The following is a 17416-nucleotide window of genomic DNA, read 5'->3' as shown; positions in this document are numbered from 1 at the left end:
TATCCCACTATCTCAATATTGGCCAAATCAATCTCAGATCTGTTTTGTTCTGCTGATTCAGTCATTGATTTTTTTTAGTTTTCGGTCTCTCGTCTAATAATAGTTTTGTAATAGCGTCTGTTATTGACTGAATACGGCAAAACATAATTAAACATAAACAAATCCCTGCGGCATTGCTTCTGAAACAGAGCAAAAGTGTCGGTAAATCTTCAATGATAGCAATATAATCTATGTCTAAATATAGTAACACTTGAAATTAATTTAAGAAGTACTAAATTGCGGAATTAGTAATAACAAGATTCAATGCCATGGACAAAAGAGGCAGAGAAAGTCTTTGAGTATAAATTATATGTTTACACATACACAAAAACTGCAAAACAAATTATTCCATGACAAAATAATTTCGTGTACATTTGCATTTGCTAATTTTGCTTCATTCAACTACGTATAGTAAGGCCTTTCCGACTCAACATAAGGCTTAGCATTAAATTAAGTTACAGCATACAAAACTTGGAGGAGTATTCATTTAAAAAACGACAATGAAGATAAACACGACAAACACATACGCAAAAAACTTGCTTTTTTCAGCATAAGAACAAATGCCGATATGACTTTGGTTTGTAATCAATTGTAGCGTCTGCTCATATTCAGATCATTCAGAAATTAGAATTACTTTTCGCCTGATATGAGAGCAGACAAACACTTCACCATAGCTTTGACCTTTATATCATTTCAAATGCAAAACATGATAGAATATATTGCCTCAGGACACCTGAAAAATATTAACAATACCTGACATCACATTTAAAAAAGAAAACGTTCGATGATTATCACGAACTGGCAAATCAACGGTAAATATTATCTATACGAGATCGAAATTATAGCTATATATCAGTCACGTCTCTTTACCAATATTTCCTATTTGAGAACGTTTCAGTACTTTCCCAAGTTTGTTAAATTAAAATAAAATAAAAATTCCGTTGAAAATCCGCATGAAAGGTATTTTAATTTTGCAGTATCTGGATAAAAAGGCTGCTGTATTTTTGCCATGGTTGACAAGGCGATTTTGATATTTACATATACCCAAATAATCTTGACTAGGATAACGAATTAGGTTGTGGAGTACCATTACAACCAAATTGAACAACACAAAATTGAACCTAGCAATGTCTCAATTTAGTTATTTAATATTTTTGATGGAATTCACTCTGAAGCCAAACTGATTGAAATATAACAGCAGCAAATTGATTTTAATAGGGGTTCCAAAAATTGCCGTAAAATATAACAATATGATCTAATTCTAAAGAGTGAATATATCGCTAAAAATGTATATACCGCATACCACAATGAAGTCGACAATCGCTATTTTTCACTTTTAATCTGATAAAGTCGTTTTGTTAATCCATGATGAATTCAACCACTCACACATTTCATGAAGAATTATGAAAGCTCAACTATCACGACAAATACTTGATATCTCTATTTGAATCACTATTTTTTGCACGATTTTGTTACAAAATTCAGTAAATAATAGGTCTTTTATGCGGTTTTTAGGCACGCTTCTAATTCCATGAAAAGGAAACTTCGCGTGATTCATTTTGTTGGTAAGGTCTGATTCATTTTCACTTTTATAATTTTGTCAACAATATAATTAAGACTTATTTATAAAATCGATCTTAATTTGATTACGCTTACTTCGACTTATCGGATTCGACAAAACAATATTTTGAGTGTTATTTTTTAATTTTCATGACAATATTCATGTAACATACATACATACAATATTATTTTAATGTATTTGTGTCTTCCAACAAAGGGAATCAGCCAATTGGGTAATTCAAATTTCACCAATGTGAAACATTTGCAAGTCACAAAACATATTATTACTGTTTTTGAGTTGACTAAGAAAGTATAGCAAATGGGTGTTTTCATGATAGCTTTACATTGAACACGCATTGTTAGGTAGTGGGAGTAAATTTTACAAATTTGTAAATACATTATTAGGATTTATTTTTAGTTGTTTTGACAATTTTTTTTAAATTAATGTAGTGATTAACATAAATAAACTTGCCCCTGTGTTATTCCCGTCCTATGGTGAATGTAGGAGTAGTATTATTCATTCGCTGGAAACTTATCGGTAATTTACAGAATGTTTTGCACTTTGGGCGGTCGGGAAATGAAATTAATTTAAATCGTAAGTTTACATTTGAGAAAAAACAAGTCCGGTAATATACGAACGTAGCTAGGGCTCTAAATTTCAATCATTTGCAAACCAAGTAGTTTAGTTTTAGCGACCGCACTTACGGCTTTAATGATCCTCCCACAAGTGTAAATCCAATTGTACTTCGGTGGTGTCACAACTTAAGAATTTTATGATTTCATGGCCTGTTAAAGATTTGAACATAACGAGTGATACTGCGAACATGACGACCTAATTTTATCACAGCTATAGCTGAGAGCGGTAAAAACACTATTGCGTATATATTAAATCCTCTTCAAGAGGTATACGCAGTGACGTCAAATTCATAAAAAATCTATATTTAAGTTTATTTTGGTTTCCCCACAAAACAACAAAACGAGACAATAAAAAACTCAAACACAGATAAGTTCGAAAATATCTTCAAATTCGACAATTCTTGAAGGGTTCACTAAATTCATTATGCCTGAAAAGTTAAATTTTATTCTGGTCGTCTGAGAAACCCATTCGAAAGATGCGCAAGTATGAAATAAAACTTATGTTTAAAAAAGAAAAATAATAATAAAACATATTTTACCAAAACCAACAGCTTTCTTTACACAAAAACTTGAATGTTTCACGGCACACATGCAGTTTGGGGTGGGCTGACTAACAACTGGAGTTTATGGCAACACAGGGCACTGTTCACATCGCATGAACATCGCCACATCACTCAGCATCCCTGTTCCAACAAAGGCATATAGCAGAAATAGGGAAATAAAGTAACAAATACGTTTTGTACATTAAGCACTGAAGGAAAAGCTTGCAGAAACCGTTCGATTTAATGTAAATAAATCTTCGGTTCAAAGGTTCCAAATTGTTATCCTAAAATACCACCACTGGCACTTTGTTTCGCTCTGGACCTTATACGCGCATTACCATCATATGCTATCCATTCCAGGACTAGTTGCGCATCAGAAACCAGGATTTATCAAGTTTTTTATGCGGCTATCGAAGATTGTCATCGCATTATATAATGTAAACGCAACTTATATCTGTGAAAGTTTATAGGAGAACATTCGAAAACTGCGGTAAAATTCGAACATTCATTTGAGTTCTTTGTTTTTATTTACTTTGTACACACCATTAATTAACAGGTAGCCTAATTTTCTCCAGAAATATAACAAGAAAATTTTCAAAATTTCCCACTCCGGCATTTCCAACATATTACAAGACAAATCCGACAAATATTACAAATTTTTTTTTTATTTCCACCGTTCATTAGATTTTATAGCATTTTCATTCTGTTATACATAACAAAATGTAAGAATCACGTCGATTATATAATTAACACAATATTAATTGTTATACCGTCCTAAATTTTTCAACACAACACTCCAAATAAACAAAAGCACAAAGCTAAGGTAAAAAAAAAACGTTACCAATTTGCAATTACAGTATATTCTAGGTCGTGTTTAAGTACAAAAGCCAACACTCAACGATAAAGTTTTAAATTTTTTTTTATTAAGCATTGTACATCATCTTACACAATTGTTACAGAATATTCTTAAAGTGGCTATTGGTTCGGCTTTGCAAAAAGTTCAGGAAGATGATATCGGAAAGTATTTTCTTCGATAATTTCATCAACGCGTGGAATGAACCAACAGTCAACTTCTTCCTTTCGACTGTAATCGTGCATTGTCTTCATCTCAATGTAAACAGGTCTTCGACTGAACGTAACATACTTTTTGTTAATAATAATGATTATAAAAGGACTGTTTAGTATAAATGTAGAACTATACCATCACATGAAGAAATGATTGTAGGTAACGACTACGAGGGGGGTGGGGGGCGTTCGATGTATTCATTATGCATGAAGATTATTTTTAATTTTTTTTTAGATAGGAATCCTGTGGTCTTATTAAGCTTTATATGACACAAAAAATTGCAATAATAGAAAATACTTACTTATACCACAGAATTCCTTGATCATATTTTCCGTTCGAAAATTCAAGTAGTGCCTCTTCTTTCTTCTTTCCATTGTTGCGTTCAAGAAAATTACCGAGAACTCCTAATGCATTTTCCGATATTCCTTCTCTTTCAATGATTGAAAAATCTAAGTGACTGGCTACTCTGTCTTCATGTGTTGATATTAATTTGAAAATCTGTGAAGTCACAAAGTAATTACACACCAAAATTCCACAACTCATAAGTGTTAATTCACACCTATGACAATGAGTTATTCAGAATGTTCATAAATACTGTAATTTCAAGCAATTGTATATAATAAAATAAGACCACACTACTTGAACTAGCGCCAATTGTCATAAACATATAGTAATCATTTATTTCAGTGATAAGCTCATCCTTCACTTAAAAGATGAGTCTTCTTTACTTTTCAGTGAGTGGTCGTAACGTTGTTTTAACAACGTCTGTTGAGAAATCACACAACAAAAAGCCATACGAATGCAAAAAAAGAAAGTTTTACCAACCCTGAACACTACTCCTGGCATTACTTTCAAATACGTTGCCCCTTTGTGTTTGTTTGTAGCGTCGATGGCAATTTTAATATTTTCTACTTTTGTTTTCGTAGATTCGGTGAGTGAAAAACTGACAACATTTCCATCAGTATTGTTGATGATTGTCAGATTTTGACAAGTAATCTAAATAATATCACATTTAAAACATTGAAAATTTTGGAAAAGGTTGTTATCAAAGAAAATGAATTTGCGCTATTTATGGTTATATCATTTTAGATTACAATAACGTTCTGTCAAAAATTTCACTCTGGTACGTTCTGTACCAAAATATATTTGTATATATATTTATTTCTGTATGAAGTTAGTAGCTATATTACGAAAGGTTCACAGTTTTTTTCAATTATATATATTATATTTTTATATATGTGAATATCATACGTGAATCGTGACATTCTGACGAGAAAGAATAATTCCAACTTCATCGACGTAAGTTCTTTTGTGTTTCAGACCAGCATTGTCCAGAATTTTAAGTTTTCCGTTTACAATTATCCCACTTTCTTTGTCATCAAGCAAATTGAAAATCTAATGAAAGATAAAAATTAAATAAAAGTATTCCAAGCGCCACATGCCTTTGAAAAATATTCAGTTTTCAAAATATCGTGTTCATAAATTTCCCTCCTTTACTTTAAAAAAGCTATACATGATCGACTTAATTTTGAGCGTCAGTAATCAGTAATTTATTTTCATCCATATTGAAAATACGAAGTATACATGCACAAATTCAAATAAATCGCAATTCAGGATGAAAGGAGACGCCGAAAACTAATTCTGGTTATCGAGAGGCGTCACTTTTGGGACAGTCAACAACCTGCACAAAAAACTGCTTCACAAAGTTATTTTACAAATATAGTTTAGCATAGTCTTAGTCATAAGTTTGGCATAAATTCGAAATTCACGCACCTGGCCTTGATCTCCGAACCAGTCAAAACAAATTGTAATCTGCTGACTAAGCGACACAATAAAGTGAAGATCTCCGAAGAATCCTGGAGAGGGCATAGTCAGAGGACGCCTCTTACTTTCCAGTATCGTCGGCTTTGCCGGTTTCGCGGGGCCTCCTATTATTCGTCGGATATCTGAACTTGGCCCTCTGGGCCTCCTTTCTCCCCCTACAATTCGTGCTGCTCCGGAACCTGCAAATCCACCTATTATTCTACTCGACGATACGGCAGGCATTCCTGGAGATGAAGGAAAGGACCCAAATGATGCCACGTCTGGTCTGGCCAATCCAAATTCCTCCTCAAAAGAAGGGGATACACCCATTGCATCCTGAATAATAATTAGATTTTTACACAAAGTTGGTAAAAATTAAACATAGACTTTAAAGATCGAAAGTATATATGTATATATAAAGTAATTCTCCCAATGCTTTATTAAATACCATTCACAAAATCTTTTGCATTAATCACGAGAGAGATTGCTGTCATCATTCTTATTTTATATTCAGTCAATATAAGTTATTAGGTTAATATGTTTTAACAAAATATATCAATTTATTCTTACCCCTCCTGCTGCAATGTCGATATGATGGAATGATGGAGCAACCTCTGGTCTTCTACTTATCGACATTGCCCCGGTTGCTACTGGTTCATCTATTGCGTCATCTTCATCTTTCTCATATTCTTCTTCTTCTTCCTTGTCTTTTTCTCTTTCTTCTCTTTCTCTCTCTTCGCGTTCTTTTCTTTCCTTTTCCTTTCTCTCTTTTTCTTCCTTCTCTTTCTTCGCCTTTTCTGCCAGTTCTTTTTCTATTTTCTTCTTGTCTTCGGGTTTTAAAACAACCATTGAAGTGATTCCAGGGGTTACGAAACCAAACCTAGGAAGCAAAACCAGTTTTTTAGTTTTTTCCAAAGGGCGAGAAATACATTCATCGACACAAGAAAATTTATAGATTGAGTTATATATTCGATTATCGAATTGCTACCGAACGAATCTTATTGCTTCGTTTCTAAAATGAACTAGTCGTTATATCTGCTGTAAATAGTTTACTCACATAATTCACTCATAAAAGTTTTACTCACTCAAGTGATTGATTGAGAGTTTGTTCTTTGAGTTCTTCTTTAACGGTTTCATTATTCTCGGCAGATATTTTTTTCAACATATGCTGAAGCTCCATGAACACATTTAATCGTTCCGTAAAATTTTCGATCTGGAAGGCCAGGAAAGATGATCATTTATATAAAGTAAAAACGCTAATATGTCGAAGCAAAATAATCATTAGACACTAAAATACGGACCGAACTGTGATGGAATCTGTTTTAATCTAATATGCAGAAGTTTTGTTACAATGATATATCGTTTCTGGCCAAATATATCAATCTGTAATTACTCGAATATTAAGTGAATGGCAAGTTGTATTTGACACGATCTATGTCATTGCACAGTAATGAGTTACATTGTACCAACTTAAAAAACTTCTTGAATTTTGTGTAAAGCATACCTGGGTAGATTCCTCCAAACATTTTTCACCTGGAGGCGTCGGCTCCAATTCTACATCGAGAAAGAATTCTTTTCCACCTTTTCCTTTTCCAGAAACAGTAAAATCAATCATTTGAGCAGTAAAAGTTTCTCTACGCCTCCTCTGGTTTTGACGTCCAATATCGGTCAGTCTTCCCGTAACAATTATTTCGGAACCAAAACAGATTACTGGAAAAACTGGCAGTGATGTAGATTCAACCTAAAAATTATTTATAAAATCAATATAATGTTACGCTATTCAGGTAGGTATTCAAGAAACCTATTCAAATACAAACCTCTATTGGATCATACTTGATCTCTATATCGTGAAGCATAGGTCGAGCGAAAGTCTCAAAGTAGTCTGAAATCTGAAAACCCCAAAAAAAGTTTATTGGTTATTTGTGTTATAGAGAGTATGACTGACCCAGATATGAAGCCATTCAACTGGTCAACGTTTTGCATCAAATGGTTTTATTTTTGCCGCGCCATTATCGTCATTTTATATTGTTCCAGTAACTCTCTGCCTTTAATGATCGCAATATATTTGCTCAGAGATGAGCCTTTGTTTATCACTGAATGAGTGTGACGAGTGGATGGTTTCAAAATTTTAGGAAATAGTTCTCGTTTGTATCGAACTCACTAACAACAGATTGCCTCATTTCAAACATATATGTGTCTGTCACTATGGTGGCTGAAAAAAGATGTCACGCTTTATATAAATTCAATATTAAATATAAAGCTAGTCTTTATCTTCGGTGCAAGTCACTCATGTTAGTCGTCTAACGTCTAAAACAAAAACCAAGAACCAGTTCGCTAAATATCACGACATTCCGAGAACCGTTTCGCGAAAATCCTTGCAAAACTTCTTAAATTCCACCACTGGATGTGACCCTGCTTAGACCCAATTATCTTTGCTTGAAAAAGGTCTATAATGACTACAATTTCAAACTAAATAACACATACCGAAAACGAATAAATACAGACGAATACAATTTATTCACATACTTGAGAATCGGCATCAATGTCTTCAAATATTTGTATTGATGATCCCTTATTTCTAGCAGCAATTTTTGCCAACGTATCGGCATCTACGAGCGATCCGAATCCAACCGTGTGAATTCCATATGTCCTACTGCAATTCAAAACCACATATACATATATAATATTTAGAAAAAAAAGAGTATTGATAATAATAAGAAGATTCATACTTATTTGCATGGTCAATCAAATTAACGAGCTTTTTCGAATCTACTTCTCCTTCGGTTGGCCTGCCATCGGTCAGCAACAAAATGAAGTCAGATGATGGATGAAATTTTTTTTCAGTTTCTGTCGAAGAATATTTAAACAACGTTACATATATACCAAATACCTTAGCAAGGTTTGCCAAGCCAAAATGTTTTAATCCATACCTTCGGAAAATTCTTTTAGAACATTGATTGCTTCAGTGATTGCAGCTTCAATGTTGGTGCTACCATCTGTTTTTACTTTTTCTAGAAAATCTTTTGCAGAAGCTCTATTTTTATCAGTAGCCAGTGCCATGCTGCTATCGGAGTCGGTTTTCCATCGAGTTACATTACTATTAAACATAACTATGGCAAAGTGGTCCTGTTGATATGAAGTAAAAAATGTTAAATCCTGTGTCTTTGTAAAACAAATGTACACATAACAGACATTCATCCTTATATATATATAAGCCTTAAGCATAGCATGAAAATATTAAATTATCTTTCATTGTTTTGAATTAGCTCAAAAATCCGCACCTCATAACTAAGTCCGTCGATTATAACACTCATTGCCTTCCTAACTTGATTCATTTTGCGGCCGAACATTGATGCTGAACTATCCAATAAAAACACAACTCTCTTGCTCATTGACTCCAATTCGGGAGAAAAGAAATGTATAAAGTATCTGTAAAAGAACGCGTGCATGATTTTGAAATTTACTGAAAATATACTTTTCAATTCGCAAATACGAATATTAATATCAGGATAGAATTTTTATATTTACCCGATGAAGAGGAAAGCCGATAAAAAAACTGGGTGCTCCAGAAGTATGCGCACCAAGATGTCGCACAACCTGAACCCTGACCTGTACACACATACTATGTTCAGGTTGTGCGTCATCTTATGCGCATACTTCTGGAGGTGAAAAAACTTAATCATATATTATACCACAGATTATATATATTGTACAATAATGTTAATTTACTTTTCATCTGCTATAAGTTCATTAACTTTTTTGCCGCGACTTCTGGCAACATCATATTCAACGATAAATTTTCCATTCAATCCAAGAGGAGAAAGCTTTAGTTGTTCTTCGCGTGTTGGCTTGAAGGAAACGTGGGCAGTTGTTCTAAATAAAGCATTTAGTAAATAAAAAAATTCTAGAGTAAAATCTGATTTGCAGAACTTCAAAATAAAACAAACCTTTGCTGGTCGACTGTCACACCAGGCATAGTCACAATTCCAGGCAGAACCGATTGTTCTGTGTCAAATCCAAGAACTTCAACTTTGTCCAGAGGTCTCGTCTCACAAATGTAAACGTCAATAGACAACTCTCCGACAGGTTGTTTTGTCTGCACTATTATGTCATGACGGTACCTTGAAAACGATTTTTGAAAACATTAAACATACAAATTTTTGCAGATTGTGTCATCTCAATACAATGCGGACAATCTTTAATTGAAATATACATTCACATATAACCTACATCAGATGATTAATAAAACATCACGGTATCGAGTTTATTTAATCCTAAATGCGTACCAATGGTTTATACAAAGGAAATGAGTCAGAAGAGAGGTATCACAATTTCTAAATTTTTTTTTTATGAATGCATGCTTCCTATACATTTAAAATTTTATCATACTTTCCAAGTGAGCGTCTCAGCAGCTGTTGATACTTGAGATTGAATAAAACTCTCTTGCCTGCTTCTAGATTTACAGAAGTTTTGAAAACTGTAGTAGATTTCCCACGAGCAGCAACATGCCCGGCTGTAACACCTCGAGCCTAAGTGAATAAGGAATATGTATAGAAATAGAATATATTTGAATCAAATCAAATCCCATCTCTGTCCCTTTCTGCAATAATAGGTATAATATATATATTTCATATTCATAGTTATGCCTACATCTTATACACTGAAAATGATAAAATTAGTGTCATGTCGTCATTCTAAAAGTAAACCTGACAATTAATTGCACTGTATGTCATGCAAGATTTGTATGGTGATTCAAATTATTTCAAATGATAGCGATAGCGACCATTCTAATAGCATTTCATAGAGGCAAAAACTTTAAATTAAAAATAGATCGATGACCTAGAAATCCTTCTTCGAATCCCAACCATTGAAAAAACGTTTGTTTGTTACCTGAGCAGCTTCAAATATCTTTTTTGCTTCTTCTTTTTCTTTAATTTCACCAGGATATGTTTCGCCATCGATAGTCATTGTGAATTCGGTAATGTAGGAGTCCAATGGCATAATAACGTTGAATTCAGCAGTTCTTCCAATCGATGCACTGAATGGTTGTTTAGTAGTTTAGATTTTATTCATTTTAGTCGTTATTATAAGGCTTAGCAGATCGGCAAGAGGAAATATCGTTTAGAAGTAGAATTCAACTACACATAAAAAAATCCTAGCTAACAATAAATCAGTACTAAATTTATATTATTGTACTGAGACCAAAATATACGAATGAAGGTAAATTGAACCAATTTATTATCAGTGGCAACCAGTTTTCTAATTACAGTATTTGAAACTCACCATAAAGTCGCATATTAATTAGAAAATTTTAAAATTCGAATCAGTTTCTTACTTGTTATAAACGGTACTAGAGACAGAAGTTTCAACGAATCTTGAGTTTATGTTGCTGACAATATGAAATGATTCAATGTCCGGTGTTTCTTTTTGTCCTACAATCAATCTACATTGCTTGAAGATCAGGTTGTTGGAACCTTTGGGACTTGCTGTAAAAGAAAAAGTAACAATGTTGAAAAATGTGAAACCAGATATGAATTTTTTCGAATATAATTTTTTCGTGGGTGTTAAAAAATTTAGAACGTATACCTTATTGCATTGCTATGTGCAAATAATGATAATCATGCAAACAACTCAAATAGTATTGTGATAAATCTAAAATCTGTTTTCGGCATCCAATTGCATTGTTGAAAATAATTACGCGCATAGCAAGTATCGTTCTTATAAAGTTGTTTGTTTCGCTCCTGACTACGAAGTGCCTATTGTTCAGAACTTAACACCATGGTTAGAAACACATCATTATAATCACGTGGTCAGAAAAAACAAAAAATATTTTAAAATGGTATATTGGATTTATGGGAAATTTGTGTCGCATTTCTGACACATGGCGAAACGGTAATTACTATCTGAAACAACTAGCTGTATGAATATAACAATCAATACTGAACAAACCAGTTAAGCTATAGTTTTGCTGTTTTTGTTGTTTAATTCGTATCATACATGCCTATCGACATATACATACTTAGGATGCAAATTCACATTGAAAAGCGCTCATGAAACTTCATTGAATTAGTTTCTATTTTTCAATACATAATAATGGTGATAACATTTTAAACATATTTTACCCGTGATTATAACGGTGCTGACTGTTCCCGTTTGTTCTCCTTTTCTAGCAGAAACAAAGACTGAAAATTTTCCTGTTTTTCCTTTTTTAATTTCAATTTTTTTAGCTTCCTCGTCTCGAACGTATAGTCTGTTATCACTAGCTTCTACGGATAATTCTTCATCTTTTCCAAGGTTTTTAATATTAACATTCACGGTAGCGTTGCCTCCAGCTCTGTTCGAGAATTATAAAATATACTTCATGAAGTAAACATTTCTCAGCAAAACTGTATCTTAAAATACTCGTCGAAGTCGAAGCCCGAACAACCTTATCAAGTAAAATTTAAAAGATAATCCATGTTTTCTATCAAGTACTATAGCAGAATGCTTCTCTGTAAGAAAAAATTATCAGCAATAGCCGATGATGTTGATAAACGACAAAATTATAGTGTTTAAAATTCATAACCTTCATGTTTACAAATACCATACCTGAAAATGGCATCTCTAAATCCTGAACAGTCAATATCAATAGAAACGTATTCTATGAATGCCTGAGAAATTCTTTGAAATTTGTATCCGTTTTTGTCGACTCCTTTCACCACCACCATGAGTGATTTTTCTGGGTAATTTCCAAGTGTTATAGTGTAGTGATCACGCGATGTATCTTTGATGGGGAATTTGTAACTTGCATCGGAGTTTGTTGAAACAATTTCTACTTCTTCTGTAGTTTCCCCTGGTTGTTTTCCGAATTCATCAATAAAAACAACAACTTCGTCATTGGCAAGAGCTTGACCTATTAGAATATAATTTATATATACAGGTATTGGTTTGCATATGAATGCAAATTGGATGGACTTTATGCACTTAAACGGATGCACTTTATGTTGATATTATTTTATGTTTCTCCAATTAGCTTTCTTATTATTTTGATTAACATGCAAGATTACACAGCATCGTGTTATTATCAAATTTCACCTTCAATTTTACTATAGCGTCGGTATAAAAAATTTTTAAAGTCACTGATATATGACGATTAGGTATGGACATTTCAAATACCTGTTGATTTCAGAATCGAGTCGAATATTTTTTTCGAATCGAATCTCAAATACTTCGTGGATATAAAATTGTATGTAACATTCTTATTGGATTAGGTCCTCCAGACATATAAATTACAGAAAACATAGAATACATCACTCAGGCAGATTGCTGAGCGTTCACACACGATAAAAAACACGTTTTCGTCAATGACTCACTACAGAAAAGAGTCATATGTCAGAACTGCGCTGAAAAAATATGGCTTCATTTAAAAAAATGAGAAAATTTACTAGAAAATTGGCGGGAAGAAAAAAACATGACGGCGTCAATACGAAATTTTGCTCTGAACCGATTCGAATAATTTACTATTGAATTTGATTCGAATATTCGATTCGAAATGCCCAGCCCTAATGACTAATATGTATGAAGGTACTAGTATTTAGATGGAATGAGACTTTCTGTGGTTTGGCGTTGTCTACCCAATTTATTACACCCTAAGTGAGGCATAAGGGAACATGGGATTTGAACCCGAGATATGTAAATTGCAACACCAACACAATAAAATCCTACTCTAGGCTAACCTTCAAATCTTTCAATTCTTGCCATTCCTGATTTGTCTGTTGTTCTTCTTGCCAACGTTTTCACAAACCCTTTAGTGCTTTTTGCAGAAATCTATTGTGAAAGAATTATTTTACTACCATTAATAAATTTTCTATCACATGAATTAATTGCAATTTATGGCAAAAAAGTTTTCATAGTAATTATAATGAAGGTATATTTACTATTAAAATTTTTATTAAATAATTGAAAATAAAATCTTTTCTGCATTTGCAAAATATTACCTTGATGTGACATTCTCCATTTGCATTTACCGTGAGTTTGTATTCACCAAATACATCATTCACTGCTGCGCGACGTACTTTCAGTTTATCGACAACAACTTTACCCTGGAGATGTTATTAGAAAAATTTATTAGAAACCTAAAGTCACAAAAGGAATAATAAAAAATAAAAAAAAAGTGTATAATATAAAACTTGTAACAAATATGCATCTAAAATATAAAAGAGTGATAGAAAGTAATGAAAATCTCATTAAGATATTTCTGATAAAACTTATAATGCTATCAAGATGTAAACTTAGTAAAATCACCTCGAGTACAACTGTCTTGCCATTCGGTCTCTTTACTTGAATACTTCCACAACTTCCTTCAGATTCCAAATGTAATTCCTTTAATGAACTATCAACATAGAATGTTTCCACTTTCCTACCGCCTGATAACAAAATAATGCACGAAAAAGAAATCAAAGTGTGCAATGTATAAAAAATTCTATCAAATTAGATTCAACTTCTATTCTGCGAATGTCACCCAACGCGAAAATTCCTAATTTAGTAGTTATTTAAACTTTTGAATGAGTACACATATGCCATTTGATGAACTGCACAAAAACCAAAAAAAAAATTTGCACTGCAATGTACTGGCATCTTATTTAAAAGTAACAACGTCCAAAGCGTATTTCTATTTTTATCAGTGAACCATATAGAATTTTTCAGAGTTGTCAATATCAGACCACAAACCCGATCATTAAACTGCAAAATACAACTTGATTATTTGCTGCAATGCTTAATTCAGTCAATATTTGTAACAAATTTAACATACTTTTGAATCTTTTAATGAGTAACGCTTCCAATCCTTGTTTTAGTGTGCTTTCAATTACTTCTGTTGCTTTAAAAATATCACTCTTCGACACAACCAATATACTACCGCCGGTACTTTTAGCAATATGTTCGTACAAATCATATCCCAGCTTTAGAGCAGGATTATCGCAACGTCTTGATTCTTTTCTTGAATGAAATAATATATTACGAGTCAGTTTCATGAATAAATAAAAATATTAGAATTAGTTATTTTCAATTTGCAAACAACGCAATATCCTTAAATAAATTACTTACCTATTTTGAGGGTTATTGTGTTAACATTATGCTCTTCGTATACGATTACTATCACATAAAATATGGGGCTGAACAGTATTACAATTGTATACCATTTTAATTTCACGTTATGATATTGTGTTGTTCAATGTGGTTATTGCTATTTAAGATACGTTGTTGATTTTCTCATATGTAATTCTAAATACTAAAAATATTATTTATATATGTATATTTACCTCCATCCATTACACACTGTTGTTCGCACCTGATTTGTTAAAAGAAAAGTTACTTTGATATTTTTCTGTTTAGCTTGAGCAACCACGTTATCCTGAAATTAAAATTGGTATATAAAAAGGAGGTTAAAATTAAAAGTCTGAAGGAAGAGAAGAAAATAAAATAGTTTAGAGTTCTCTAACCTGCAATTCCACGTCTTTTGCATCGATATCAGTGATAACAAAAATAGTTGAACCTGCATTACTATTCTCAACAGCTAATTGAATTCCTCTCATACTTAGTTCAGGTGCATCTCCACCCCCGTGTGCATATAATCTGGAAAATTTGAAATATTTTTTATATCTACAAACACAACTTTTTGCAGTTGATATTAAATACAACTATTTTTTTCAGTATCGTTGGGATAAAACTCCGTGTATCTAAAATTTGAAGATGAAATGTACCATGTCAATTATTCAAAAAACTTAAAACCCGTTTCGAAACAAAACTACAAGTATAAGATTATACGAAGAATCAAGTAAAATGCTCATTCAAAATATTACTTGTTGATAGCTCTTTTAAATGCATCGGGATCATGCGTGACAGTCAGAGGCCCAACAGTAGGATCGTTAAAGGGAACAAGAACAAAATTTTGTGGCTGATCGAGAGATCCTTGACGCTGATTGATAATATTCTGAAACAGTTAAATAAATTGATGAGATATGAGCACTCAACAAAATTATATCACTTAATTAGAAAACCATAACAAAAACGTGAGCTTCGACGGGGATGAAGCTTTATTTTATTACTTGTAGCACATGGGACGTTATCACAAAGAAAACATAATGATGATGAGAAATTCGCAAACAGTTTCAAACAAAAAATACCCACTAGTTTTCCAAGTAAAAAAAATGCAATCTTTGTAGCACAAAAACAGTTGCAAATAAGTTAGGAAAATAAAATCTCACAATGGCTCGTTGCTTAGCGGCTTGAATTTCACCACTCATACTTCCAGTATCATCAATAGCAAACGCGAGAGTTGTTCCAGAACCAAGACCAAGAAATTGGCCAAATTGAAATTCGCCGATTTCGTTTCTGATTCTGCAAAAAAGTAACTTAGAGTGACGAACAAAATATCGGTGTTTTCAAGATGTACTTCGACAATTGTTGCTATGGTGTACTTAACTGTGAAATATGGATTAGTAATTTGGAATCGTATGACTAATCAACAACAGAAATAATAGTAAAACTTGGACAATAAATTATTATGTGATAATAACGGTATAATGAAGTTGGACATAATTTTTCTTTTTTTAAAATTTCAGGCACACGAAATGCAAGGTGTTAAAGTGAAACTGAACATATATGCAATTTTTTAGACAACTGATAATACAAAATCTTGCGTTATACTAATACATGTCTCTCAAATTGATACGTTTGAAAATTTCCATGGCCTTCTAGTTAGAACACTCTGCAGGAACGCTAGCACCTTTTGGGCGGCCTCATTATTTGTTTCTTTTAATTAATTTAGTTTGAAAACACAAACATAACGTCCATTTACGAAAATGATTCAATAAGGCTGAAATTTAAGTATAAGTATAAAATACAATTATATATATATACCAAGAATAATTAAACTCACTTCGCAAGTTCATTGTAAATGACTGATTCCAACTGACTCATATCATCATCTTCGATGCATCCATATTTTTTCATTGTCTCCCCTGCAATCTCATATGCGGCTTTATATAGAAGAACACCAAATTTTTCTCGAGCAATATTATAACTTCCTGCTTTTGCATATGTGTAGATGTTGTCCCGTAGAACGACCCGATCAGCTTCAATAACAGCAGCATCATCTTTTGGTTCCTCCTTTCCTTTGTTTCCAGGATCAGAATAAAGAATTCTTGTCAAAGAATCTTTGAATCCTGAGGATGAGGCGTCTTCTCCGTAATAAGTGATAAACAAATTTTGCGCTGTAGGTGGATCTAGAGCTTCCGGCACAATGGGTTTTTCAGTACCACGAGGGTTATCGGCAAAATACATCGCTGCAAAGTCGATAAACATGCGCTCCAAAACCTCGCGGAATGGAGTACAATCGGCCGAATCAGGCATGCTATTAACGAGGATGCCCGCATTCGCCTTCTGAAGAAAGCCGATGACAAGAGCAAAGCAAATCACCCGAAACATAGTGATATTTACCTCTTCGAGTTACGTTAAAATACAAGAGTATTCTCAATCAACCAATGAATAAACAATCTGAAAATATTTAAAAAATAGATAATGCAAGTATCTATCCGTTAAGCTGCAACTTCATAAGATGCGCCATTGTTTTTTGCAGACCTTTAGATTTCCATTCTTCAATCTAACGGGCATGTGTATTTATGGTAATTACATTTGAACCAATCATACAATAAAATTTTATTTCTATTATATCCGCTTTTTAGGGGTAGCACATTCGAAAGCCTAAACAGAACTTGACGTATATAGATTT

The 17416-nt window shown here is 32.9% G+C and overlaps 1 protein-coding gene across 1 annotated transcript; it reads right to left on the bottom strand.

The window, feature by feature from the left end:
* Positions 1-3424: 3424 nt before the first annotated feature.
* LOC144411653 (uncharacterized) lies at positions 3425-17180 on the bottom strand. The gene is made up of 29 exons (XM_039405262.2): positions 16565-17180; positions 15891-16023; positions 15486-15616; positions 15126-15258; positions 14946-15037; positions 14438-14622; positions 13930-14051; positions 13623-13727; positions 13362-13452; positions 12235-12538; positions 11769-11980; positions 10982-11132; positions 10537-10684; positions 10036-10175; positions 9594-9767; positions 9376-9519; positions 8928-9075; positions 8577-8772; positions 8376-8493; positions 8173-8299; positions 7464-7535; positions 7151-7387; positions 6732-6859; positions 6217-6526; positions 5617-5982; positions 5095-5238; positions 4669-4839; positions 4145-4341; positions 3425-3906 (listed from the first exon to the last, which is right to left on the bottom strand). The coding sequence occupies exons 1-29, from the start codon at positions 17110-17112 to the stop codon at positions 3753-3755; spliced, it is 5181 nt and encodes a 1726-aa protein (XP_039261196.2). The 5' UTR covers positions 17113-17180; the 3' UTR covers positions 3425-3752.
* Positions 17181-17416: the final 236 nt, after the last annotated feature.

The sequence above is a fragment of the Styela clava genome, chromosome 10 (genome assembly GCF_964204865.1).
Source record: "Styela clava chromosome 10, kaStyClav1.hap1.2, whole genome shotgun sequence".
NCBI lineage: Eukaryota > Metazoa > Chordata > Ascidiacea > Stolidobranchia > Styelidae > Styela > Styela clava.
This window is presented reverse-complemented; position numbering and strand designations above follow the sequence as displayed.